Source organism: Zosterops lateralis (genome assembly GCF_965231275.1).
Source record: "Zosterops lateralis genome assembly, chromosome: 5".
NCBI lineage: Eukaryota > Metazoa > Chordata > Aves > Passeriformes > Zosteropidae > Zosterops > Zosterops lateralis.
In genome coordinates, this window is record NC_139766.1 from 50,738,298 (window position 1) to 50,764,950 (window position 26,653).

The window sequence follows — 26,653 nt, forward strand, 5'->3', positions numbered from 1 at the left end:
TGGCAGTCATTGTGAAATGGTTCTTCATGTGTTCATGTGGCGCATACGGGATTCATGTGTGTGAGGCGATCCGGCGGCGCCCATTGAGAACAACCTGCCCGGCGCGATTATGGTCTGGCTCCTCCTTATCACCGCAGCCGGCCTGAAGCCGGTGCTGCCCTCCTGGCCGCGCAGCGGTGTTCCCGGTGCCCGGGGGTGCCAGTGCCGGCTGTGTCGGCACTCCCGGGCCGTGTCCCCGGGGGGCGGGAGGGGCGGCCCGGGGCCCTCCCTCAGCGCTCCCTCAGCGCGGCCCGGGCGGGGCCTGGGGGCCGTTCCCGCCCCGCCCCCTGCCCGGGGGGGCCTGGCGCGGCGGGATTGGCGGGGAGCGGTGCCAATCACGCCGCGGGGCGGGGCGGGGCGCGCGGCGGCCCTTGGCGCTGAGGGGGCGCGCGGCTCCGGCCTCTGCCCGGGCCGATCCTGCCTTTCCCGGCGGCGCCTTCTTTTCCTCTCCCGGCGGCTTCCCCGCTCCTTGCCGCTCCCTCCCGCCGCGAGCAGCCGGGGCCTCCTCCATGCGGGAGAAGAGGAGGAGGAGGAGGAGGTGGGAGCTGCTCGCCGGCCATCCCCGGCGCCCGGCAAGTGGGAGCCGACCCGCGGCCGCGCCGCTCCTGCCGCATCTCCCCGCGGCGCGGAGCCGGCCCTGAGCGAGCTCTGCCCGCCGCGCCGCCCCGGACCCCTCCTCACAGTCTCGCCCCCACCCTCCTCCTAGTCTTCCCAGACCCCTCCTCCTAGTCTTCCTCCTTTTTGTTTGTTTTGGGGTTTTTTTATTATTATTTTTTTAATTCTCCCCCTTCCCCCCCTTTGCCCCTTTGGTTCTCACCCTGGCTGCGAGCAAAGCGTCTTGATGAGCGCAGAGGATGTCCGGAAAGCACTACAAGGGGCCTGAAGTCAGTTGTTGCATCAAATATTTCATCTTCGGCTTCAATGTCATTTTCTGGGTAAGTGAGGCCGGTGTCGTGTCTTCCTCCTCCTCCTCCTCCTCCTCCTCGGCCGGCGCCGTTCCCGGGCTGGGCACAGCCGGGTCCGTGTGACAGTGTGACAGTGTGACAGTGACAGCCCGGCCTGAGCCAGGGGGGTTTGCCGTGGGCAGCCAGGCCAGGGCAGCCGCCGCCTCCGAGCCCTTCCCCGGCAAGTTGTGCTGCTGCATTCCTCCACCTCCCGAGGCTGCCGCTTCTCTTCCCTCTCGGCCCTCCTAATTGCTTTTGTTGTTAGTACGAAGCGGATTTCGTGCCTTCTTCCCACCTCCCCGTCTTTTCCTTTTTTCCTGTTCCCCTCCTTCCTTCCCCCATCTCCGCTTTGTGGTGGGAGAGGAAGGGAGCAACCAGGCACCCAGGCCTGGAGAACGAATTGATCTGCATGTTTTCACGCTGCCATCCCTGTTAGATGCACATAATAGGAAGAATCACAGCTCAGGTTCTCTGCACGATGCTGTTTAATGATTTCACAATTACGAAGTTAGGTATGGCACGGATTTATTATGATTTGCTGTTAGCACATAGTAGTAGTAGCAGCAATAATAGGATGGAGGAGGGGGGAAATGGTATTTCCACCCATCCCTAAAGTGCAAGCCCGTAGGAGGCCTGTTTGGGCATTTGTTGGGATTCCTGGCTGTGCTGCTTGATCTGCCTGCACAGGATCTTGTTGCACCATTCCCCACCGGCTGTGGAGTAGGCAGAGCTGTATAGTGAAATGTAACCTGCCTGTAACAGTACTTCCAGCGTTTTCTCAATGTGTTGGATTGGAAAGAGAAGCAGCTGGTTTTGGATGTTCATGCCAAATTTCATAACCACAGGGTGGAGGGGAGGAGTGAGCATTCTCGCACACGTGTGAGTGATGAAGTCTTCTCACTGCACAGAATGTTAAAGTCAGGTGAAGGCTCTTACGTGTCCAGTTCCCCTTTTTACATGAGGTATTCCACAGAGCAATGAGAAACGTTCACAAACGCAGCTTCACAGATTCACAGAATATTCTGAGTTGGAAGGAGCCACCAGTGTCATCCAGCTCTGGATCAAACCCACATGGCGTGGATGTGTTTTTCAGGGCCTTTGGAAGCAAGTTGAATACATATCTGGTATAGTGGCTTGTTTGGACTAGAAAGGAGAATTGGAGGAAAAAGCCCCAACACCATTGAAGGTTATCGGTGAAGGCAGGGAAGAGGAGAGGAGAGAAACCTTTTGAGCAGGGTTGAGCTTCTGACTGTCCCCCTGGGGAGAACAGGAGTCGGAGGTGACATGGATAGCAGGTATCCATAGCTAGCCTCAGGTCTGTGTTCCTGGGAAAGAAACATAATTGAAGAAGATGTTTTGAAAGGATGGGAGTTTTGATTAAGTCCACTTCTATACTGTATTACCTTTTCTTAAACAAGAAGATACGCTGCCAGAGTGAGGCTGACTGTGGCTCTATGTCAGTGTTTACTTGGCCCCAGACCGACCCCTGCAGATGAGCGGCAGCAAGCTTTGTAGTATTCTGACCCTGTTGTGATTGTACTCTTGGCTCAGTTTTCGGTAGCTGAATTTGCCATGGTTCTTTGCCCTTGTCTGTTTCTTTGTTTTGATTCTGCTGGGCATGTGTTACCGTGAACAGAGATATTTTCCAGCAGGGAGCAAGTAGTGTGAGGAACACTTGTGTGCCGTGTCCTTGGATAGAGGGAGATTAGGGTGGAATATATAACCATGTTACCTCGCTCTTGCAGACACTGTCAGTGTCTCAGAGGCTCTATACCCTGTAATTTCCTTCATTTTATTCTCTGAAAGTGAATGTGTGGATGGTGCGAGTGAGGAAGTGGTTATGTTTTAGGTTTTCTGTAACTAATCTTTTTCTTCCTCCTGTGTTCCTGAGGCTGATGTAGCTTGTGCATGATGGCAGCTGTGCCTGTGTTGGAACTGAACGGGCCAAAGGCTTTATACTGCTGGAATGCCGAGCTGAAAGCCTGGAAAAATACCATTGATTTTATCACCCACTTTGCCACTTGCTTGATGCGAGGCCCTTGCTTACAGATTTCCTCTTTCGCAGAACTTTGTCTCATTTGTGTTTTTGGCTCAACTTCTTGAAATTCATGAAGATCAAGCACTTTGAGAGTTTACTCATTTTTTTAGAATATTGTAATTTCTTTATGAGAAAGCCTGCATTTATTACCACGTCTCTCATGTTTTGGAGTGAAAACATAAGCAGATACTCATGTTGAATACATGTTCATGTTGCTTTTACTGAAGTAATAGCAAACTCTTCAATAACTGGGCCAGAAAAGCTGTAAATGAAAATTGCAGATTTGGTTGGTTTTTTACAGAAGGTGATAATCAAAAACAGCCACTAATGTAGTCATTGGAAATAGATTGAAATGGTGAAGAGGTGATCATTATAACCCCCTGACACTTTTCAGGATCTTGCAAACAGGGAGCACACCTTGTTAGGCCACCTATCTGAACATTATTTTATATTACAATCTTTTAAAATATTATTGTAAACAAAGAAGATACCTCTGTTCCGCACCATAAAACAATGGACTAAAAATAAAGAGAACTGAGTTGGAAGAGTAATGATTTTGACAAGAAAATTGTCAGTGCTTTGAATACAGGAATATTATAAATCTGCTGAAATTATGCAGGGAATGATTGTACTTGCTACTTAAACTGAAGTTATTACAAAAAAATCTGAGGCTTTAAATGCCACAGAACAGGGGCAAAATAAACCTTTTTGTCTTTTTTGTTTTGTGCTGGTGAGGTATTTTTTTCATGCCTGAAAAAACACAACAAAATTATTAGGATAATGAATATGGGAAAGTTGCACTCCAGTGCTGTGTATGTAGTTGTGGCTAAAGGTGACAGAATGCTTTTTAGGAGGTGGTTCTCAGGCTTGCACCACCCCAGGTAACGTATTCTTGTCTAAATATGTGTTTCATACTGTTGTAGAATACAATATTATCTGCTGAGTCTATGCATAATTAATATTCTAGATATATTTGCAGGCTTAATTTCTTTTGGCATTTCAGTGTTAAAGTTGGTAAATTCTCTGGAAATGTTTGTTCAGAAAGCCTCTTTTGTGACACTACTGTGCTGTTGTGGAAAAGGAGAGCTCATTGGGCAGGGACCAAAGTAATATCTAGGATCAGAGAACTAACAGGCCCAAATACATCTAAATGTAGAGCTGGAAGTCAGCGCAGTTTCCCTTTGCCGGTTGTGCACTGGGGCACCCGCCTGTGCTTCTCTCCACACGCTCCGTGTGCCACCTCTCCCGCCCGGCAGCTGCTGCCACACACACGGCATTGGCAGGAGCCTTTCTGCTCTTGTCTTTGTAAAGCATAAAGCTGTTATATGAGGTAACAGAGAACACTTTTCTGTACTCAAAGCAAGCAAACAAGCAACGCCTCCATCTCCCTTTGGCTTCCATGGAGAATGATGTCAAAGGTATGGTGCAAAACGTCAGAGTAGGCTGCCCTGCTTCACAAAAGGCAAGAACCATTTCCCCCTCTCTGCCCCGTGCTTTGGGAAGACACTTCTAGGCTGACTTTCAGTTCCAAGAGATGTTTTTAATTGTTCTCTGTGCTTTTTTATATTTGATCGAAATGATGGATGTGTACTGTTGTTAAGGACTAAATTTCAATCCACACGATTCCACTGACCCTGGTCTGATTGGGAAAATGTATAAAAAGCACTGACACCTCAGAAACTTTTGCTTTAGCTGGTGATTCACTCTATAGTTATGAGCTATGCTGCAATTATGATACATCAGCATATTACGAGTCATAACTTGTGTTTTAATTTGCTTGGCATCTGCTGTATTTGATGGCAACCATATGGGAGTCTGGATAGTCTTCTGAATTACAGAAAGGTAGCAGAAAGAAAATAAGGTTATGTAAGTGTGTTACAGGAAAAGTGTTGGACAAGTGCACTGACCTTTGAAGGACAACCGATACATAGCTTATTAAATTTTGTACATTGTTGATAGTTTGTTTTTTTAAAGGGGGAAGAGGATAATTCTCTGATGTCAGCTGGTTTTCAGATATCCACAAGAAAGTTTTGATTTTATAATTTTTCTCTTGCCACAGTGTTTAAAAAAACCCCAAACAAATCAATGTGAAGCTTGTTCCATGCAACTTTGAAATGCATTCTGTAGCATTTGATCTTTAAAAATTTGCATTGGGAGGATGTCCTTGCAGTGGAAGTGGAAGCATTCTGTTCATTTCCCTCCCCTCCCCCTTGTATGATCAAATGACTCTTTTATTTTACATTTCTTGATGAAGCAAAGCTAAGCATTCCACCAGTGGTCTTGGCAGCAGCAGAACAATCCTTGTTTTGGGCAAGTGCTCCACTGGTTTGCAACAGTGAAAGGTGGGGGTGTATATATTGATGAAATGGATGCATTATTGTGAGCTCAGCATTCTTGAATTCCTCAGTGTCTCTTTCAGCAGATGTAGCCTCAGTCTTTCAAATGCATATAAAAATTTATTAACTGCTGGCTTTGGGGGACTTGCTTCAGGTCTGTAGAGGTCATTCTTAGAATAAAAAATTTCCTGGCCTTGTGTTCCCTCACAACTTTGTGGTAGACTGTATCATTGGTAATATAAAAAGAAATAACTGAGGAACATGGGAGAAACTATTTCCTTTCTCATAAATATTTGTTTTGGCAAAATTGGGTGTTTATAGATGTGTTACTGCTTTAAATTATTTGATGTTTCTAGCTTCTAAAATATTAAAGAAGCACAAGGGAACTAGAACTAGGGAACACCCATTGTGATTGTGTGACTTCTCGTTTGATGTCAATGGGCTTCAAGAGAATATTATTTGAACTATTATGTGCAGCTTATATACTTTCCTTCTGTGTTCAAGATGGATTTGGTAAATATATTTACCAGTCTTCCACCTTGATTGACTTGTCACAGCACATTTTTTCTGGTGGCACATCTATCTCAAAGTATGAAGAGTCAATTTTGAATCCTCAGTGTCCCAGTCAGAGAAAAGCTGATCCCTGTGAATGGCACCCGGAGCACAGGCAGCCCCAACAGAATACTTCTGTGAGCGAAACATCTTATGGATGTTTGTGTATGTGAAAAGAAGTTAGCGCTGGTCCTAATTCCCATTGCCCTTGTCGCATGTTGATAATATTTCCATAATAAAGGCAACAAATTCGTGTTCTGCAACACTGAATTTGCAGGTGGATGTGCTACCTTAATTCTAAAAAGGCAGCCTTTGCACTGTGAACTTCTTGGTGTATGTGTTAGGTATGTACATATTCAACTGCAGTGTGTGATGGAATAGGCATGCAGGGAAGGCATGAGCTGTTCCAGGGAAGAAAGGCTTTCTTTTTTCGGATGGGAACACAGAAGACATGTTCTTGTAAACAAACAAATAAATTACATACAAGGCGCAGTTGGTGTAGGATAATTTTCAGATGGAAAATGTGGGAGAGAAAGTTATTTTCAAGGGGGGTTGGTGAGATTCAGGTTTTGTTGCTGTTCCTGTGTGGAGAGTAGTAAGAAGAAAAATGCAAGGAACTTCTCTATTCTCTGCAGTGGACAGGAGTTTGAAAGTATGTATGTAATCTGTTATTTAAGAATGCTTTCTAAAACCTAATTCTATAGATTACAATAATCCTGATATACTTCTTAGTGAACTTTAATTTATTCTTTATTCCTCAGACTCTGTAAGATGCAAGTTAATGATTAGTAGAGGATGAGAAACTTGAGCTTACAGTTAGTGAAATATCACTTCCTTTTCTTTTGAGTCCCATTCTTGCAAACAGACATTTTGAAGTCTATGTTGAAAAAGAAATATAAACTGGTTTTGGCACCAGGGCTGCTACAAATTACAAATTTGGAGCAAGAAACTGATATGTTGTTAAGTGCTTAGGCTAAATACTTCAACAGTTCATACTCCATTAGCTAAAACAGTAACCAGTGAAGATCTGCTATGTGCACTTAGAATGTAATGTTTTGCCTTCAAATAAAACCAAAGGTGAGAGAAGATACTTTTGACCCAAAAAAATCACTTGACCTAATTCTACCAGAATTAGAAAATTGTGGTCTTAAGCTATAGTTCCGTAAGGGGGCTTTGTTTTGCCCAAAATATGCAGCACACTTCTCAAATGCATGGCTGGTAGCCTGTCAGCAGGACTGTAATTGTTTTATTGATGTAGACAGGAGAGCAAGGAGCTGAGCAGCTCATGAGGTAACCCAGCTCTGTTAGAGATGACCCAGAAGTCACTGTCAGCATTAGCCATAAAAGTGTCTTACAGTATGGGAGTATTTTAGACATTTTCATATCTGACTTTTCCATTAGCTTGAATTTTATAGTGACTTTGTACTCATGTACAATTCTCGTTAAAAATTAGCAAATGTTGTTACAATGCAGTAAAGAATTAAAACAAAAAAAGCTTATCCAATTTCTATTGAATGTACTGAATTGCATTTCATGACAGTTTTATGGTGCAAAATCCAGCAATACATTAGGCCTTAAATCAGTAAAGAATAATCTGTTTCTATTTCATTGTACTGTCACGTGAATTTGGAAAACGTTCCATTTTTTTTGATTGTGCTGCTGCTCCTGCCACAAAATATCCTACCTTGTGATATAAGGCCCAAAAAAATGCTGGATGAGACTCCTGAAAGGGTTTATGGTTTTTCACATACTGTGTTAGATGCACAGGAGAAATACTGATAAGATGTTGTCAAGAGGTCAAAACAAGAAAAAACTTCATTGGCAATTTCAGAAAATCAAAGAACTTTGGCAAAAGTTGAGAGCAGCGTTCCCTCAACATAAAACACTTCATAAAGTGTTAACTTAGCCTATTCAACTTTGCCAACTCCAAGCCTGATCTGAGAAGAGTTAGAAGAAGAAAGACAGAAAAGTATAGCTACCCCACCTGGTTCCAGCAGTGTTCAGCTGAGATAAATTCCAAGGGAAGGTAGGGTCAAGACCTGTGCTTGCCTCATACTTCAGTTTAGTGCCCTTTGGCTTTCCTGGGCCCTTCCCCCAGGCTGGACTGAAGGTCATCTGGCCCCTTTGGGGCTGGACTGGGGCTCTAGGGCTGTGGTGTGACAGGGACTGGTGACCCCTGTGTGGCCCAGAGGGGGTTGTGTGTGTGTGGAGTGGGGCATCACCTCTCCAGAGCAAGGCCTGACCTACCTGTTCTCCCACACGTGCACCCAAAATACTTCCATCCAGCAGTCCTTCCAGTCTCTCACATGTGGTTCTCTGCGGATGCAGATTTTCCCTGATTTCAGCAGTATTTTGTACAGGTGTAAGGGTTGCCGTGGGTGGATGTCACTGTTGGCACAGTGCTCAGTGTAGCTGCTTCTATGACACACACAGAGATCTAGAGCAGTTCAGCCCTCTCCGAATGCTGGCATTTAAAAATGTCACCAGCACACTGAGGCTTGCAGTCAGGGGTGCTTGATTTGGTACCAAACTCTGACTCAGTGTGATCTCATATAACCTCCAGATGGCCTGACTTGCAGAGATGCTAAAAACAGTCAGATCCTACTCCTTTAGCTTTAGAAACTAAATGAGGCTGTAGCAGTGTTTATTTTAATACACATCAGTCTCTGCATCAGATTCTTCAGCTAATGTTTCAGCTTTCCAGTCACTTTCCTCTGGACAGCATTTAGAATAAGTATTTCATCACACACAGAGGATCTTATGAATGAACTGTCAATTTTCCACAGAACTGGGAAAAATCAATATGCCTCTTCCAGGCCTTGAAAATCCCTCTGCTCCTAGTGAAGGCTGTTACATCAAATCATATTGAAAACCATTTCAAGCAACATTCCTGATGTGTGGTGACAGAAGAGCTTTTTTCCTTTTGCAGCAAAGCAAAGAAATATTATGAAAACGCTTTGTGTATCTATTCTGTAGTTGTTGCCTCCTGGTTTTCCCAACAGCAAAACTGCTTACAGGGGAAAAACAACCAAAGAATTACAGGAACTTTTGCTTAAATAGGTTCTCTTTCTTCTCAATAAGCAAGTAACATTATTTCTAAAAATGTTTGGTCCTTCTTTGTGGTATTGAATTCAAAAAGAGCACGAAAAGAAGACTAGATGTCTTTAGATATGTGCAGTATTTTGGATGCATGGAGAGTTCTGTTTTGCTCAATTCCTCTACAAGACATTGATGAGTTATAACCCGAGTATGTCTGCTGTCATTGCTCCAATAGGCTGCTGTTAGAGGGTACTGAGTATGGAATAAGTGGTGCTGCAAGGAAGCAGTAACTCAGCTTGTGGGGTGTTTCCTAGTGTTAGTGGATTACGTTTGATGGGAGTCCAGCTTAATTTTTGTTGATTTAGGGGCTAATCTTACATGGCATGGAACATTATTTTGTGTCAGGATTTTCTATGTCAAGAGGTCAGGATCTCTCAGTTGGGCTCTGGCGCCTCAGGCTAAGGTGCAGCAGCCCTGTTTGGGATGTCACCCCAAGCAGATCCACCTGGGGCCTGCACCACAGGTTCTCCCTGTTGGATACCTTTGCTTTGCTTTCCCATGTAGGGCATGTACTTAGCCTTGTGAATCTGGTTCTCTGTGCTTCCCTCTCACTGAACTGCATCTCTTCTGCTACATTCTGTTTGCCAGTGGGCTGTGATTTAAAAATTTTGTGATTTAAAAAGCTTGAAGGGAGTTTCCTCAATGTGCTGTATATGGTTTTTATATAGGACCAGAAACACTGAGGAAAATAGTTCCCAGAAAATGTGTGGCAAGGGTTTTGTGCTTCAATTAACTCTGTCACCTTGTGGAAATGTCTCTGCAATGCCATGTGATTGGGGTGTTTCATACTGGAGCACAGAATTTGGAAATAGTGACATTTCAAAGCAGCGGGTCCTCCCAGGTAATGAGAAGGGTTGCCAAGTATCCTGGGCACCACTCAGCTTGGAATATACTGGGGTGTTGTACTGTGCACAGAGCAAGGGTTTCAGATTTTTTAATTTTAATTTTTGCCATTTAACTATAAAACCAGAAAGATTCCCTTTTCCATGTGGGTAAAAGATAGCATTTTTTAGAAATTGTCTTCCTGGCCGCCAGTTCACATGGGTATATGTCTAAAGGAATATGTGTGAATTCAGTCAGTTCAACAATAATTAATTTAAAAAGAAGAGGTAAAACTTGTAAAATTAAAATTCCTCTTTTCCAAGAAGCTATTCAATTAATTTCCAGATGAAAATTCATCCATCTGGCTTGTGAAGACTATCAAATATATATACAAATATAAAATATGTATGATTGCAGTTAAAAAATAACTAAGGTCTGGTTTTTAATGAATATTGCTTGGTTTCACAACCATTCTCTTGTTTCTTTTATGTTCTGTGGCCTTTAAGGGGGGATGTGAACTGCTGCCTAGCTCAATTTTTCTTTTCATCTCTGGATGCCCAGGAGCACCTGCTGCTATTGCAGGGCCACTTCCCACTTTGGTTGTGGGAGCCTTTCAGGATTGATTTTCGTGTGCGGCCTTGCAAATTCTGGTGTCCAAAGAGCAGGAGGCTGCAAATGGCTGAGACTGGCACAAGGGTGCAAACCAAATGTGGTAACGCAGCTTCAGTGGACTGACAGCAGTCTGTTACCAGATCTGGCTGAGAACTTTCTCATCTGGGTCAATTTCTATTGATTTGCTGTTTGGTTCCAAGAATGAAGTGTGGGAAGATTGTAGGACTGGCTCCTCCTTTCCCTGCATGGATCAACCTAAAGTGATTGTACAAGCACGGTGTGTTTCAGCTCTAAGTGAAGTGGTTTTGGGGTCTGGAGTGCACAGAGGTGTAAGACACGGTGCTGGGTCAATGGTTGCCTCACTCCAGTGAGCACGGTTATGTAAGTGCTACTCCTCTGGTGCACTTTGATCTTCGCTGCTTTTGGAAAAGTTATGGTGGTTATCTTTACTCCTGCTTGCTCAGTGGTGTTAAAGAAACAAAAGGCAGTGATTGTCTTCCAAGGTTATTGTAATGTGAACTTAATTTGAACTTAAATGGACAGCTCCGTCATTTACCTCTCTGGTTCTTTTCCTTCCCATAAATGTTATTACAAACACTGTGCCACTCCCTCTAACAGTGCTAAACCTTCCTTGGAGTGGCCTGCTAGATGGGGTAGCAAATGACCTCTCCAAGATAGTTTGTCATGATTATCCATTCTCAAGGTGTCTTGGTGGTGCAGATAATCCCAAGTAGTGTCTTTTCTGGTGGCCTGTTACATATAAAAGCTTTGTATGCATTTAGTGCTGGAGATACATTCATATATATATAATGCTATACATATATACACACACACATATATATACATACATAATATGTACACAAAATAATACAGTGCTTAAAAAACTAATTCTGATTTGCTAAAGCAGAAGTTTATTAACTCACGTACCTAAAAGCAGAACTCGAAGGGACTGGAAACCCATCTAACTGCTGTTGCATGCAGAGAAGGACTTCTGCTTCCTCTGACTGTATTCACTGCTCTGCCCCTGCTGGGAGCTCTGGCATGGTCACAAGTAATGTTCCCACTTCAACTGTGTGGGACTGGGTGTGGTTTGAAAACATTGCTTTCTTTTTGTATTCTGTGTTTTGAAGATAGGCAAAACCACTGCCTGGTAGTCTAAAGGTTTGTGGTGATGTTTGATTCAATGTTTTATTCTGCAGAAACTTTTTCATGCAAATAATTGGGTTTTTGACTCAGGAACATAAGCCAATTACCTTTTTACTTTGTTTATATCCTTGCTGGCTTTCCTACCTTTTGCCTAATCACTCTCATACCTGTGGGAGAGGAAGGAGCTCCTGAGTGGATGCAGGTAATAACTTTGCATCTTGAAGAAACCAGTCCAAATCCTGATGAGATGGACCCTCAAATGTTTGTGCCACTGTAGCAGGTGAATGACTTGTGACTCCCATCTGGCCATTTTAGTTGCTTTGAATATTCTTCTCTACCCCACAAATTCATGACCCTATCGGCTGTCCTGCAGTGGGGCTGACATCTGAGAGGGAAAAGGACAGCTGTGGGCTACAGTAGCTTTTATCTTCAATTTCCCCATCCCAGAAATAGGGGTGTGTATGGGATTTCTAGTGAACTCTCCATCATCTGGTATTTCATATATTGTTTTAGATATCATACCTGTTAAATGACAGTGATGAAGTACTCCACTTACTTGTGGTTTTCATGTCAATAGCAGCTCACTACTGCCTAGAGAAATTACTGTGCCTCTTGTAAGTATCCTATTCTTGTTGGTTTTGCCCTCCTTTCAGCTTGTGCTTTACTTCAGCTTGCAGAGGCTGTTCTCTCTGTTCTGTTCTCTGACTCTCCTTGTACCTGTCTGTTCTCACACCTGGAGTGGAGAGCTCACAGGAGCCTCTGCAGTCACTATCATGCTGTGAGAGAGGTAGTTTGTGGACTCTGTTACTGGAGTCCAGCCACATGACCAGGAACGTGGGAAGGAGAAGTAAAACGCCAACACTGGCTGGTTTTTGTACATTTTATAAGGTACTTGTTCCTGTTTGAAAAACAGCTTTGTTCCATAAACATGTGTACACCTTGCAGGGTAATGTGCAAGCATCTCCTTGTGAAACAGCAAGCCTCATGTTGGTGCAGCACCTCCCAAATAACACCTGTGGGAGATAATCCTTCTTTAGTTGTGTCAGACTGTGAGTCTGATGAATGTCAAAGCTGTGCACACAGCTCTGGCTCCGATGTGAAGAATTTCACATCTCATAACAATTCATAAAAAATTGCTGCAGGACTGAGCCGTGTAGAATCAGGTGAGGTAGAATGGATGAAGCTGTTTTAGAGACTGACATGATCATAGAGATGTGAGGGATGTGCTGTGTCTCCTGTTTGCACCACATGGAAGGCCTGTTGCTGTTGAAGCACAGGATCTCAGTGATGTTTTGAGGCTGCAGTACAGGACTGAAATTTAAATAGGCTGGTGATTGCTGCTGCTGTGTGAGTTAGAAACATACTGTAAAGTCCTCAGTACTTTATGCTGAGAGCTGGTGGGACTCCTTTCTTGTATCTTCGGTGATGTATCAGAACTCCAGTGAGTACTGCTATTTAAATCTTCTTAGTGTACTAGGGTCAGATTTTCATTTATGCTAAAAGACTGCCTTGTTCCTCTCTGCCACTGCGACGTGTCCTTGAAATGACTGCAGATGGTATTTATGGAGCAGGGTGGAACACTCTTGGTGTAGCTGTGCTATCAAAATTGTTCAAGTAAGCAGTATTAGAGTCCTAGCTTGAGGCGTTGGAAGGACTTTAAAAGATGGAAGGATGGGCTTTGCATTGTGGGGTGTGATTTGAGTTCTGTATAAATGATGGTGAGAAGAGAAACCTGTAATTTTTCACAGAACTAGGAGAAATGGAATACACACGTTTATTCATAGGGCAGAAAGTGTTTAAGAATGTAAGTTTATAAAAGTGAGAGAGTAGTCATATTTTGTCTGAAAAAAGGCCTGCCTTGTTTTTTATTGCATCTCCATCTTTCTTTCTGGGAAGATAAGATACTTTTCTGTAGTTACTGTTATGGAAGGGCCACTCTTGCCATTGTTTCACTCAGTTTTGTTAGTAGAACTTCAAAAACTTTCTGCCTTGGATAAAATAAACACAAAGGCAAACCAAAACAAACATCCATAAAGTTATTTCAGAATTCACAGAAAAAACCCTGTGGATCAATTATTCAGTGCCTTCCCTTTCCCTCATCCACTTCCTGATGTGTTATTAATTTTGCATGAGCCCCTGCTTAGCCCTTCATGCACTTACAGTATAGAGCAGAAAGGCTTTCAGCGCTGTAAATGACTGGGCACTTACTACGACCCTCTGCATAAAAGCAGATCCTGTTGACTTCAGTGGGAATCACTTGTTGGCAGCTGCATAATTGTTTTTCAAACAATGTAAGTTTTTTTACAAAAACAAGAACAAAAAAAGGGAGGATGTTTGAGAAAGCCCAAAGAGGTTCCCCAAATGAAACACTGAAAAGTCATTCAAAGGAGCTGGAGCAATTACTTCAGTTGCCTAAGTAGTTAAGACCTGGCAAAAAGATCTTAACTACGAACCAAAAACTGGCAGAGAACAGTGAAGCGTACCAAGGAGTGTTCCTGCTCCTTTGTGTTTCAGAGTAAGCGTCTTGCCTGGCCACCCATTCCGTGATCACTTCCCTGCAGCAACAGGAGCTCTGTAAGACTCTAATCCTTGCAGCAGTGAGAGAATTTAGCTGGTGAAGGACGCAGAGTTTATCCTCAGCAAGCAATTGTGACTGTGTTCTCTCTCATTGCTGAGTAGTGGTTTGCTTGTATGAAATACCTTTACATGTGCTGAAATATGTGCAGAAAACAGTGGTTTCTGTAGGCTGTGTACCTTGCTATCAGTCCGAGCAGCAAGTTGGTCACTGCTTACATTTTTTATAAGTAGAGATTTCCAGCACTTCATTGAGTACTGAGTCCTGCTTTTGCCAGGCGTGTACATAACAGCAACTTCATGATACATCCACGTCCCAGGGAGCTGCTAATGCTCTAAAGCACCAGCACTCACCTGCTCTACCAGCAGCTGCATAAGAAACCTCCACATTTTATTAGTGGCATCTGAACTTGAGCAGCAGCTTAGGCTAAAGATAATGGCTTCTGTATGAAATATATTCTGTTACTGGTAATGCTATCTTACTAAGTAAGCTTACCAGTGTGTCAGATAGAAGAATTTCTGTAAACAAAGCATAAAAGAAGGTGTATGTATAAATCATGCCTGAAAATCAATTTACAGCTGAATGGAGACTGAACATCTAGGTCTAGTTTTGTTCATGCTTTGGTGATTGATAGAGAAAAAGTAAAAAGTCTCTCTAAGTGCAGAACTTGATGAATATTGCATTTATTTCCTACGGTTGGGATTGTTTCAGCACTTTGTGGTAAAGCAGTATGAGTAGGTAGTTTTAGTTCATGCAACTACCAATGGTTTCAATACTGTTAAAAGTAAACAACAAGAGCCACCTTTCTTTTTGCCCTTAAGGAGGGCTTTGAAGAAATGTGAAATTGATTCTTATTGATGGTTTAGGAAAAAAAAAAAAAGGTGAAGGTTAACAATCCCTGATTTTAGATTCATCATCATGAGTGAGATGAAGAACTTTGAGCTATTGCACTGAATCCTTTTTCTCCTACATTGTCACATTGTCTTTACATGAAGCATTAACCTTCAGAGCCAAAAATTGCTCCAAGGTTTTGGAGGAGAGTGCTGAGCCTTGACTTTTCACCAGATCCAATGCAAGGGAGTTCCCTAGGGGAAAGAATCTTGCTCTTATTTTCCCCTCTAGTGTGTGAAAAAACAGTATATGAATGCACCTATAATTCTTACTAAACAAGTTGAAGTGTTAATGATAAAAAAGTGAAAAAAACAATGTTTCTTTAAAGATCCTGTAATCTGGATTTCTGTTACTTTTGTGTGCATTAACAATTTAAATACCTAGAACAAGTTAGTTCATTTGTTTTAAAATATGTTTGGCTGTGTTTTGTATGGTGTGAAAGATGTGATAAAAGGGCATTTTTGACTAATATTTAATTTTTGCCCAGGGTACAATACAGTCCAAAGGTAGGTGGGAGTTTTGATGGTTTTGTCCCACAGGGCAGTTGAAGATGGTGTCCTTGGCAGCTAAACCAACTTAAAGCCTGTGTGAGATGTGGCTTCATGGACCAGCCAGGAGGCTGGTGAAGAGTGACATGGCATGAGAACAGCTTCCCTTGGGCAGGATGTGACTGGAGAACCATTTTGCTACTGAAATACCAGACTGGCTCACCTGTCCTGACTTGAAGCCATGTAGGGTTTTTTTGTGAGTGGTGCCTGTGTCAAACACCAACCCCGCAAATAGTATTTGGCATAATTACTCATTTCTATGGACAGACCCAATCTGAAAAAAACCTGCCTAATATACATGGAGCAATGTCCCTTGGGAGTATTTCATCTTAATTAGCTCAAGTCTGTGGACACATTGTCATGTCCACATTGTTTTCAGAGTTTGATACCTTTGATCAACCCCAGGCTGAGTCAGGAAAGCCTAAGGTATGAAAGGAAGGTTGAAATCTGCAGAGCAACAGTTACTACAGAAGTTATGGAAATGAAACCATTAATACTGGTCTGGTATGAGCCAGTAGGAGTTTGTCTGGAATGGTATTTCTGCTGTACTTTGCTGAAGGGTAATAAAGGTGAGGTTTTTTCTTTCTCCCTTGAACTTTTGCGATGAATGTGTCTAGTGAAAATTTTTCTTTCTGGTTTAACCTGAGACAATGCCAGCAATTTGTACTTCATGGTCTCTAAACTGTTACAAAATTTCAAAATGGATTCTCAGTGTTCACAATGAGAGTAGGGTGAGGTTTATGTATTTGTTGTTTGTGCACTGTTCCTAATAAATTATAATCATTAGTAAAGTAAGCAAAAGGAAGTAAATCTTCCTAAGTTTCAAATTCTAGTATTGGAAGTAATTTTTTGAGCTTATTAAAGGTAGCTCTGACATTTTCAAGAAATTGTTACTTTAATGAAAATATATGGCATTAAAACACTGGTTTAAATTCAGACACATTCACTATTAATCAGTTCCCTTTATATTATGGGTATTTCGCATTTAAAATAAAGGGGAATGTTCTTGGATTTAGATAGGATGCAAGAATGAAAACTTGCACAGGGCTAGACAGAAAGTTTTTTTTTTTGAAGCTTTTTTGGGGGATGTGCTGCAAGGTATTCTATTATGCTTGGTTGAAACATTTCCTCCTATAGAAAATAACTAAAATAAGGTGTCACTCTCAAGGAAGACTTCACCCTTTTTAGATATGCAATTAAGAGGCCATACCTGTGATCATGCTGGACCAGGCAATAGGTCTGTGTAAGGTCAATATCCTCAGAAAGTGGCCAGGGGTAGAGAGCTGTTGAGAAGTGTAAGAATCAAGGCAGGTACAAAGTAATAAATCTTGGGGAATGTGCTCTGAATCCCCCGCCTTTCAGATCTAGAATTAGTATCTTTGTACTTGGTATCACTATATGATTTTTTTCTTTGTGAATTTATCTGGTTGATCGTTGAATCTCTAATTTTCTGAAGTGAGTGACATCCAGTTGTTAACTGTACCTTTTTTCCATTAGTATTGGCTTACTTTGGGAGAGGTGGAGTTCCAACAGGTATCTAATAAAGCATTCTGCAGCTTGGAGTCAATTAACTTTCATGTTCATCTGCTTAGCTTCTGTGAAACCACAATGAAAATCCTGCATCTGAAGAATGTAGCTTGAAACACCTTTTATCTGCTCCCTGCTGTACCCTGCCCCTGGCTTTTCCACATAATAATATCATTAAGAAACAAATTTTGGACACTTTTCTATTCAGTGGTTCCGATGGTTGAATTACTAATGTAGGAGGTGTGTAAAGTCAAGTGAGTGCACCAGTCCAAGGCAACTACAGCTGGATGTCACAGATGAAAAAGCTGCTGCTGGGAAGAGGAGCTTTAAGTTTCCAGATGGTGACCTAGTTGGATCTCTTCACAGTTCCTCCAGTTACAATGAAATAACCATTTTCAGCCCAGGCCATGTGTAACAGTATGACATACAGTTGGCAGTTTTTTATGTAGGATTGCAATTCCTTGCAGTACCGTCCTTTTTCATCCTCCCTTTCCTATGCTTCACAAAAGGAAGAAACATGCAAGCCTAAACTCCCAGAATCCTTATTGAATTTTGCCATTGATTACAGTGCATTCTTGCTAAGTAACAAAATAGCGTACAAAACCCAAAAATTCTGTGATGGGCAGGTGAATCTGAAGGGTGTTCTGAGGCAGACACCAGACTGTGCCTTCCTTTGATTACTATTTTGGAAGATTCCAGTGATTGGCTGTAACATGAAAGGCCAAATGTAGCACTTACCTGTTATTTTGGAAGGAAAGGTGTAAAGTGCGTCTCTTGTCTCGGCCCTGAGAAAAGCTCCTAAGCAAAAGGCTGTCTGTGAGGCAGAGATCAGCGTTGTGCTGAGAGTAGAACCCTGAGGAGTTACAAAAGGTAAATCAGTGGCCAGGCAGGAGGCTGGAGTCATTGGCGCTTTTTAAGTGCAACATCTGGAAGATTGTGTTGCAGCCCAAGAAAATTTGTTAATCAAGGCAAGTTTATAAAAGTCACCTTATACCACAGCATTGGATATCTGATAAATGTGAGACTTCTCTCTTGTTTTTTTCGCATAGTAATCCTGGGAAGGAAGGAAGGATGTGTCATGGACGACGACTGGTATTAACTGGCTGACAAAGAAGAGAGAGGCAAGAGAGCAACATAAACATAATGGCATGATCAGATCCTTTAAAGCTAGGTGACCATACAGAGACTGACTTTAGATTTAAGCTAGTTTACTAGACTTGAGAATAAGAAAAAAAAAACAAAAAACAACACCTTACAGAGTTCTAAGACTTTTTGTTTTACTTAAAAATAATAAATAAGTGCTTTTGAATGCCTTTGTACATTCTTATTCCCAGGGCTCAGGTCCATGATCTGATCCCCTTGGGAATTGGATTTCCAGGTAAAGAATTTAGTCTTTCTGTAGAAAAGCTTAAAAAAAAAAAAAAAAAAAAAAAAAAAAAAAAAAAAAGCCCTGAGAAGACAGTTTAGTAGCTGTCTATCTTGGAATCTGTTTTATTTGCTGCATGGGGATCTGCTTTGGAAGTACTTCAATCAGAAGTTGGACAATGGAACAAAACACTTTAAGGCTTAGCATTTAAGGGTGTATCACTTTAGTTGGTTGTTTTGGTTTTCTTAAATTTTTAGGTTTGTGTGGTTTTTTTGGGGGGGTGGGTGGTTTTGTGGTTTTGTTTTATTATATGTATGTGAAGTACTTGGATTAATTCCTGTTTTCTTGGCAGCAACCAAGAGTTGTTCCCTCTCTGCCCCATCCCTGTCACTGTATAACTGTGTTCTGCATTGTGCCTTGATCTTGCATATCTTGAAGGAGAAATAAACCCATCCTGCAAATTGAATTTAATGCTATAGGCCAGCTCTACTTCCAGAAGTGTAATTACTGAGAAAACTGTGAATTTTTCTATCATTAATAAAATCTAGTGTGGACAGTGTATGTTAGTATGTTTACTTTTATATTTATATATGCAGGTATGTTTGTGAGCGTGTATATGTATGTGTTTTAACTCTTTTTCCATGTTCTGTTTTTTCACTTCTGTTCCATACCAATACTGCTGAAACTCGTGTAAGAGGACAGCTTTTGCTCTTGCCAGCCAGAATCTGTTTTTGCAGTGAGGGGTCCCTGCTGGGGAAGCCTTTCTTTTCCTGCTCTTTCTTCTCTCCGCAGGGTAGCAGGCGTAAGGACTGCCCTCCCGTCTGCTCTGCTGACAGCCGCGCCTTCTCTGCTCCGACTGCAGCAGCTGCTGCTCCTCAGCCCGACTGAGAGAGCATAAATTAAAATACAAAGGTCTCCTGTGGCCACTCTTGGCTGGCAGTGCAATGGCAGATCAGACCTTCCTACATCATCTTCACTTGACTTTCTTCTTTTTCTCAAGAATTTCCTCTGCATTTGTCTCAGTCGCATTCTTTTGCCACTGAGCTGAATAGCAGCAGCAATCTAGTAACTCTAAGTGTTTTATGTACTTGTGTCACTGGGGCAGTTTGCAGAGAAAAGAATCAGAGATGTGGGTTTCACCAAAAGCTCGAGTCTTTCTGCTTTTCGTACTGCCTGGAGGAGATGGACTCTTTGTGTGCTTTTCATGGCTGCTGAGGATCCAGGGCTAATTCCTGTTCTCATCTCCCCACGAAGCGAGTGGGAGTGTTAGAAACAGCAGAACCATTGTGCTGCTATTGTGTGTGTGTGACTGAGGGCACAGCAGTGAGCCCAAGTGTTTTCTCCACTGGGCTTTTATTGTTTTGCAACCTGGTGTCTTACAATGTTCATGTTGGGGGTCTCAACCCCAGAGGGTGGAGAGGGAGCTACTTAGTGGTGGGATGGAATGCCATGCCACACAACTGGCTATGTGGAATTCCTGACCCAACAGTGAGGTTTTTTTTTTTTTTTTTTTTTTTTTTTCTTTTTTTTTTCTTTCCCCCTCTCCTTTTGGTGAGGAAGTTGTTTTGGGTTGTTTTGGTTTTGCCCTGTGCTTTTCTGACATAGATGTTTTTTGGCTCAGTGTGCTTAAATATGAGGACTGCTCCTTGTAGGTGGAAAGTGGTGAGGATGATGATTGTTTTTAATTGTTTTACTAAAGTAATTTGCTTCCCCTGCTTTTTCCTGCTTTAGACCCTGCAGGCTGGTTTGGCTTATTGGGCATTTGGCTTATGCCAATGGCATTGAATATTCTTTTTATAGAGTGCTCACATTTTTGCTAGTCCTTGTCTGTTTAAACTATTTCAGTCAGTCTGAATTCCATCACCTTTATAGGAAAAAAAAAATAAACTGACTAATATTTTGAGTGTTTTCTTTTTTATATTTTTAACTCTTCTTGAAATATCTTTTTTCCTTTTGTTTTTTTCCTTTGCTTCCCCACCATGGAATGCAATGTTAAACTTGCATCTTCTTGTGTTGTAGCTTCTGTCATGTTGGATTTGTCTTCAGGACATGATCAGGAATGGAAGGCAGTCCTAAGGAAAAGCATTTCAGTAAAGGGTTCATTTTCAGTCCCTGAAAATAATGTAAGAGATGAGAACCTGCTCTTTTTCATTTCCATGTGTATAGTTGTCAGCTAGTCCTCAATGCAAGTTTGTTTGGGTCCTCTGCTCGTTTTATCCACTGCTCTCTGGATTATGGGTGGAGGTTCTCCATGATTTGTGCAATGACTCCATTGTTTCTCTTTAATGTAGATATGTTTTGGCTTTAAATGCAAGGCCCTGTGACAGCTGAATACCATTTTGTCATTCTTAATAATATTCCACATTCTGAAAGCCTAAAAGCAAAACATGCCTAAGCTTTAGAACCTTTTTATCCACTGTTGTGTTACATTTAAAATGTCTTGATTTCTATAATTGACTTTATTGGATTTGGAGGGAGGGAAGTATCAGGACTTTCTCATGTTGTTCCTTTTATTTTGCTGGTTAGGCAGGTGAAAGCTACCATGGTGCTGGGGCGAGAGGACAACATTGTGCAAGTGAACTGTTACATGAAAGCAAAATGCACAGGTGATGAAAAATGTGTGTGTCCTTTTCCTTCAGTAAGTTCCATGCTAGTAGCAGGTGCAGATGAAGAGCTGGCATCCTGTGTTTCCATGTCACAATGCAGCAGGATGAGGGGGACAGCAAGTGGCTGTGCAGCTCCACGCTGAGGTGCAGTGGCAGAGCGCTTCTGTAGCTGTTGGTAACTCTCCCCTGTAACTCCACCCCAGCTGGTACAAACAATAGAGTGTCTGCCATGTGAACTTGCCAGCCGGGGCCTGCATGGAGTAAACTGAGATCTGTTAGCTGCTCTTCTAGAGAGCTGTGTAAACAGCAGGTTGACTCTTCCTTTCGTTTTTTCCCTTCTTTTTATCTTAAACTGAGCTTTCTGCAGGGGGAGAATGAGAATTGATTTGCTGTTTGTTTTCAATTTAATTCTGATCAGTTCAAGAATATTTTGGTAGGAAGACTCCAGGGTGCGATGAGATACCCAAGAAATTTGCTAAAGACATGTGAAGTTAATTGTAGAAATTTTACTGTTCCTGTCAGTTGATGGTGCTCACTTTTTTTTTTTTTTCTTCTGAAATGGTATCCTTGAATACATTTTTGTGAATCACTGTCACTTGACTTGCTTGTGGGTTCAGAAGATTGATTTTTATGTAAAGCTCCTCCCTGTCCTTGCCTGGCTGATTGAATAAATAACATTTTTCTGTACTTTTGGCATATCTTTGTGTTTGTGTTAGCCTTTAAAGGGGAGGAAGAGACCTGAGTAGCATATCTACATCCTCCTCTTATTTAATCCCATAACTAAAAACGGATGTGAAGAGTTCATGAGGGCACTTTTGATGTTTGTGCTGCTTTCTTCTGCAGGCAGGAAAATAAGCAAATGGGAGCAGTAGCTGAAGTACTTGTTAGACTGTAATTGTCAACTATTGCACTGTGATTTGCAAAGATTGTAGAAGCAATATGAGTAGCATTGGTGGTGATTTCCTTTTTTCAGGCAATGTTCTTTCCACCCTCAGTTATAACCAGGGCCCTTTAATTACAGCTCCCTGTCTAATATGAGCTGAAGAGTCTCAGTGTCAGAGAGGGAGGGTGGAGCTACAAGTGTAGAATTCATTGGTCTGGCCCTGGTGTGATTCAGCTGACAGCTTTTATGCTTGCTGGCATGGCCCTTTCACAGCATAAGAGACTTTGTTCATTTGTTAGTATTGTGCTGGGTGATTGCAATGCTTTCAAACAGGCTGATCATGAGATTTTGAGTTTTTTGACACATGGTTGGGGTTGACTGCCCTGGCCTATGTACTGCTGTGGGTACTGTAATACTGTAAATTACAGTGATTCTCCTTCTGACCAAGTGTATTCTCGATGTGTCATTTCAAGTGTAACAGTGAAGAACGCATTAGTAAGAAAGAATGAGGCATGCAGCTGTTGGGTTGTTTTCTTTTTTGACACTGACCTGCTTAGTCTTCCCAGGACCTTCCATTTTCTCGTGGAAGCTTGGGAAACAGCTGCTACCTTGAGGACATTGAAAAGTATTGTTGGAGAGGGTAGTTTGTTCTGTTCTGTTTCCTCTACTTCCTACAGCAGTGAGGCTTGGCCTGGTTTCTGTGTTAAGAAGCCAATTACTCTGCCTGGGTCTCTCTTTTAGGCTATAACAAGCACAGTGAAAACGTGCCCAGGGTTTGGTAAGGTTTGGGACTGAAATAATAGGCCTTGGTCTGGTGTGGCTTGCTGTTGTCCGTGCTTTGGTCAGAACTGGTAGGCTGTGCAGACAGCTGGCTAGTTACAATGCACTTGCATTAAGAATATTTATTTTGGCAGTAAAACAGCATGTATGTTCATGCTATAAGTAAAGTCCTTTCTTGCCGATCTTGCATTTGTTCCTAAAAGGCATTGTACTTCAGAGGTGCCTGTGGAAAAAGAGAGATCATTCAGTTTTGAGCAGTTCCTGAAAAACTAATCCTGTACTCCAGAATATAATGAGTTGTGGAGTCTCTGCTCCATTGAGTGAAATATGACTGGCGTGACCTACTTTATTTGCATATTTAACATACTGGATACTTTTTGTTAGTGGGGTCGTTTTGTTTTTCGGGTTTTTTTTTACTTGTTTCCTAGGAAACAAATGCCGTGGTATACTAGAGAACAGCTATTGTATGGAGACTACTGCCTGTCTGAGCATTGTTCTTTTGTAGGTGGAAGGCTTTAAAGAGGAAAGAACTGGAGTTTTCAAAAACATCTTTATTAAGTGAAATAGCACAAGGATGTGTTTCAGACTGCTGTGCAGCTCCTCAATATATTTGTGTTTTTCTTAGTGGGACTATCTATGTTGTAATGGCTTACCTAGTAAAAGTGCTGTAAATGTTCCCATTGATGGCATACCAAAACTAATAATAGTTGTTCTTGTCATCCTTGCTGTACATGCATATTTCTAAAAGTGTTTGATTTTGAAATATCTGGAATGGAAACAATAATGCAGAATTTGGCATTAGGGCAGACTTCAGGAAGTAGTATTTTTGTTAGTGGAGTAAGTAAAGAGAGGGGTGGGAAACCTTTTAAATGTAAAAATAGTCTCAAGTTTGTTTTGCTGCTGACTTTTTTATTTTTTTAGCCCAATGTTTATTGTTGCAATGTTAAAAAAATAGGTATGGTTGTTGCAATGTTAAATTTGGAGCTGTGATGGTGGAATGGTGTTAGGATTGGTAATGCTGAATGTTACTAAGTGGTGAATAAAAACTGGCTCGCAGCTTGAATTGTTTGGTGAACTCACAAGTGGTTTGGAGAATGTTGTTGAGTTTTGAGAATATTGAACACATTGGAGGAGGGAGACTAAGGGGACATCTGTGAGCTTTTGGCAGTGTGTGACAAATAAAGCTGAGCTCTTAGCTTTGGAAGTGCTGCACAGTTCCCCTTCGGTCTTTCGACGCTGACTTCAGAAATTCAGGTAAGGACCAGTGTTCAGCAGTGCAGGTAACTCACAGCTGCCTCTCTGGGAGTTTATGACTTGTTCTGCTGCTTCCAGACTGCTTGAACTGAGCGTGTAGCCTGTGGTGCCACTCTCAATACACACAGCACTGATGTCTGAGTTGTGTGCTGCGAGGGCTTGGTGCTTGTTATTCTGAGAATTTTCTCTTCTCTTAGTCCACAGCACGTTGAGAAGGGAATAGTGGCAGGACAAGAGAAACCCATGTAGCTCTGCAGTTCCTTGCCAGGGCTTTGTTTTGTGCTGCCTTTATTCAGCCCCTTGCTGAGGGAAGGACAGGTAGCTGACAGTAGCAGCGTATGATCATGAGCTGCATAGAAGGGGGAGCAAAGTACAGGGATGTGCTGTGGAGTGGAGTTTGTTTGTTTGCAAGTGCTTGGGGGATTGAGATTTAACAGGTAATTTTGTCCATATTTGCCAGTAATAGGGATATAATGCATACTTCTTGCATTCTCTAAGGGTTAGAACTTTCAAAAAGCTAAATATACTTTAATAATAAACTGCAACAAAGCCCTCTGCTTAAGTGTGATGTTTTTGTTTGTTTTATACTTAAAAAATGTAAGTTTTCAAAGTAAGACTTCAATGCAAGAACTGGGGGTGAAAGAAGAGTGAAGCAGCGTGAAACCGTGTCCCTAAGTGCTGCATCTCCCTGTATTTTGTGGTTGATTCCTACAATAGGGCATGTTTTGTGAAGGGAAAGAAGTGAGGATTTTTCTTATGAGAAAGCTCTTTTTGGAGTTGAGGGGAGGTTCAGATTCTCTGTGGTGAGTTTTGCAAATGGATCAGATAGTCATCTCCCAAGGTGGTCCTCATGTAGCTTATCTAGTGGTTTTGCCTAGTGGAGGGAAGGAAGCTGACTGACATTGCTCTGGATGTTCAATACCAACATCAACTGCTCTACGTGAGTGCCTGTTCCTACTTGGGCTTGGTCAAAAAGATGACTGACTGCTAGTAATACAAGATTTTACTGAGTTTTTTCAAATTTTTTTCCTATTGCTTTTTAATGAAAGTTCAAGTCTTTAAATTCTGCACATGCCAACTTTTCTGGCTATGGCACTGCACCTCTTCACTAGTTACCAGTAAATTTGGTCAAAGTAAACCCAAATCTGAAGACACAAGCATTGTTTAACAATCTCGAAGTAACTGATTCAAGTTCTTGTGGAAACAGCTGTATGTGATGTGATCTGGACCTCCTGTAAGAGCTGTGTGCCAGTGGAACTGCTGATTTTCTTACCTTTGTGTGCATGAGGTAAGACTTTCTTAACAGACAGATTCAGTAATAGGCAAACAATTTCAGGTTTCAACACAAAACATGAAAGAACCCTAGTTCTCACACAGTTAAGGCATGTAAAGTAGATTTTCACTTCTAAGGTCTGGAGAGAGGGAGAGAAAGAAAAAAAACCAGATGTAGGTGTTGTAGATCTCTTAAAGTAGTAACTGAACTGTCCTTTTGTGTGATAAACACTCAGCATGTGAATAAACGATTTCATGAGAGGTCGCTGGTTAGCTTGCTCTGTTCCCCAGTGATGATGTGAGTGTCTTGGGGAGAACTCTGTGCCTGACTATTCACTTAACACTCACGGATGCAGCAACTGAAACTGCACCAAATGGAGAGGCCAAGCATTTAGGAGGGAAGATTTTGTAATTTCAACTGGGATTAAAGCCTGTGAGCAGTGACTGTGGCAAATTTTACAGCATGCCTTGTTAATTTAACCGTAAGAGTCCCTGTTCTGTGAGTACATTAGTGAGCACTGTTACAGGCTGTTTTCATAGAAAGTGCTGAATGCCCTCCCCTCCCCAAACTCAGAGATTACCTCTGTTGCCTTTCTGGTGGTCACTTTTTGAGAGAAGGTGGAAGGATGTTCTGGTGAACAAAGTGGCAATTGCAAATAAGGCTGTAACTTCTGTCTGCATTACGTGTTCCATCTGTTGGTTCTTTAATACTTCTCTTGTATTATGTAAAACTACAGTTAGTGTAGTTTTTCTGGATAGTACATGTCATGCACATTATTGCTGCTCTTAAGAGCACTTATCTGCAAGTATAAAAACCGTGAACTGTGGTGGATTTGAGGTGTAAAGCAGTATTTGGGCGTACACAAATGCAAAGTAAAGGCACGATCTGCTGTGGAACAAATAAATTTGCCACTTAGGGGAAGATCTCAAGTGTTGTAGAAAATACATGTGGAAATGTTTTAAGAGCTCATTACATAACTAGAGCATCTGATTATTGTTATTCAAATCTCTTCTCACAGTAAAAGCCAAAAACTTGTAGAGGAATTGTCCTTGTATGTTAGCATCATCCCACTGTTCCACAGTGCAGTATAAATCTCAAAGCCACACTGATGCAGGATTAGGGTGCTCCATTCTTACTGAAAAATTATTATTTAATTTAGTTTCACTAAGCTTTTCATTATATTTAATGGTATGAGCATAGGAAATTTTCCTCTTTTTTTTCATTTTAGTAAAAAAAATCAGATTTGAAAATCTGGGGTGGATGTGTACATAAGGGAGCAGTCACTCCAAATATCATTCTACCTTGTTGGTTATATTGCAGGATGATCTCCCTGGGCTTTCCCTTCTGTTTGTTCCCTACTGT

At 42.0% G+C, this 26,653-nt stretch overlaps 1 protein-coding gene across 1 annotated transcript in view; it reads left to right on the top strand.

Moving 5' to 3' along the window:
- The first annotated feature begins 396 nt into the window (after positions 1-396).
- Positions 397-26,653, top strand: part of TSPAN5 (tetraspanin 5) — an 82,572-nt gene continuing 56,315 nt past the window's right edge. Inside the window, exon 1 of the mRNA XM_083861178.1 lies at positions 397-974. Coding sequence (XP_083717304.1) covers positions 894-974 — 81 coding nt within the window. The 5' untranslated portion in view covers positions 397-893. The remainder of the gene's footprint in view (positions 975-26,653) is intronic.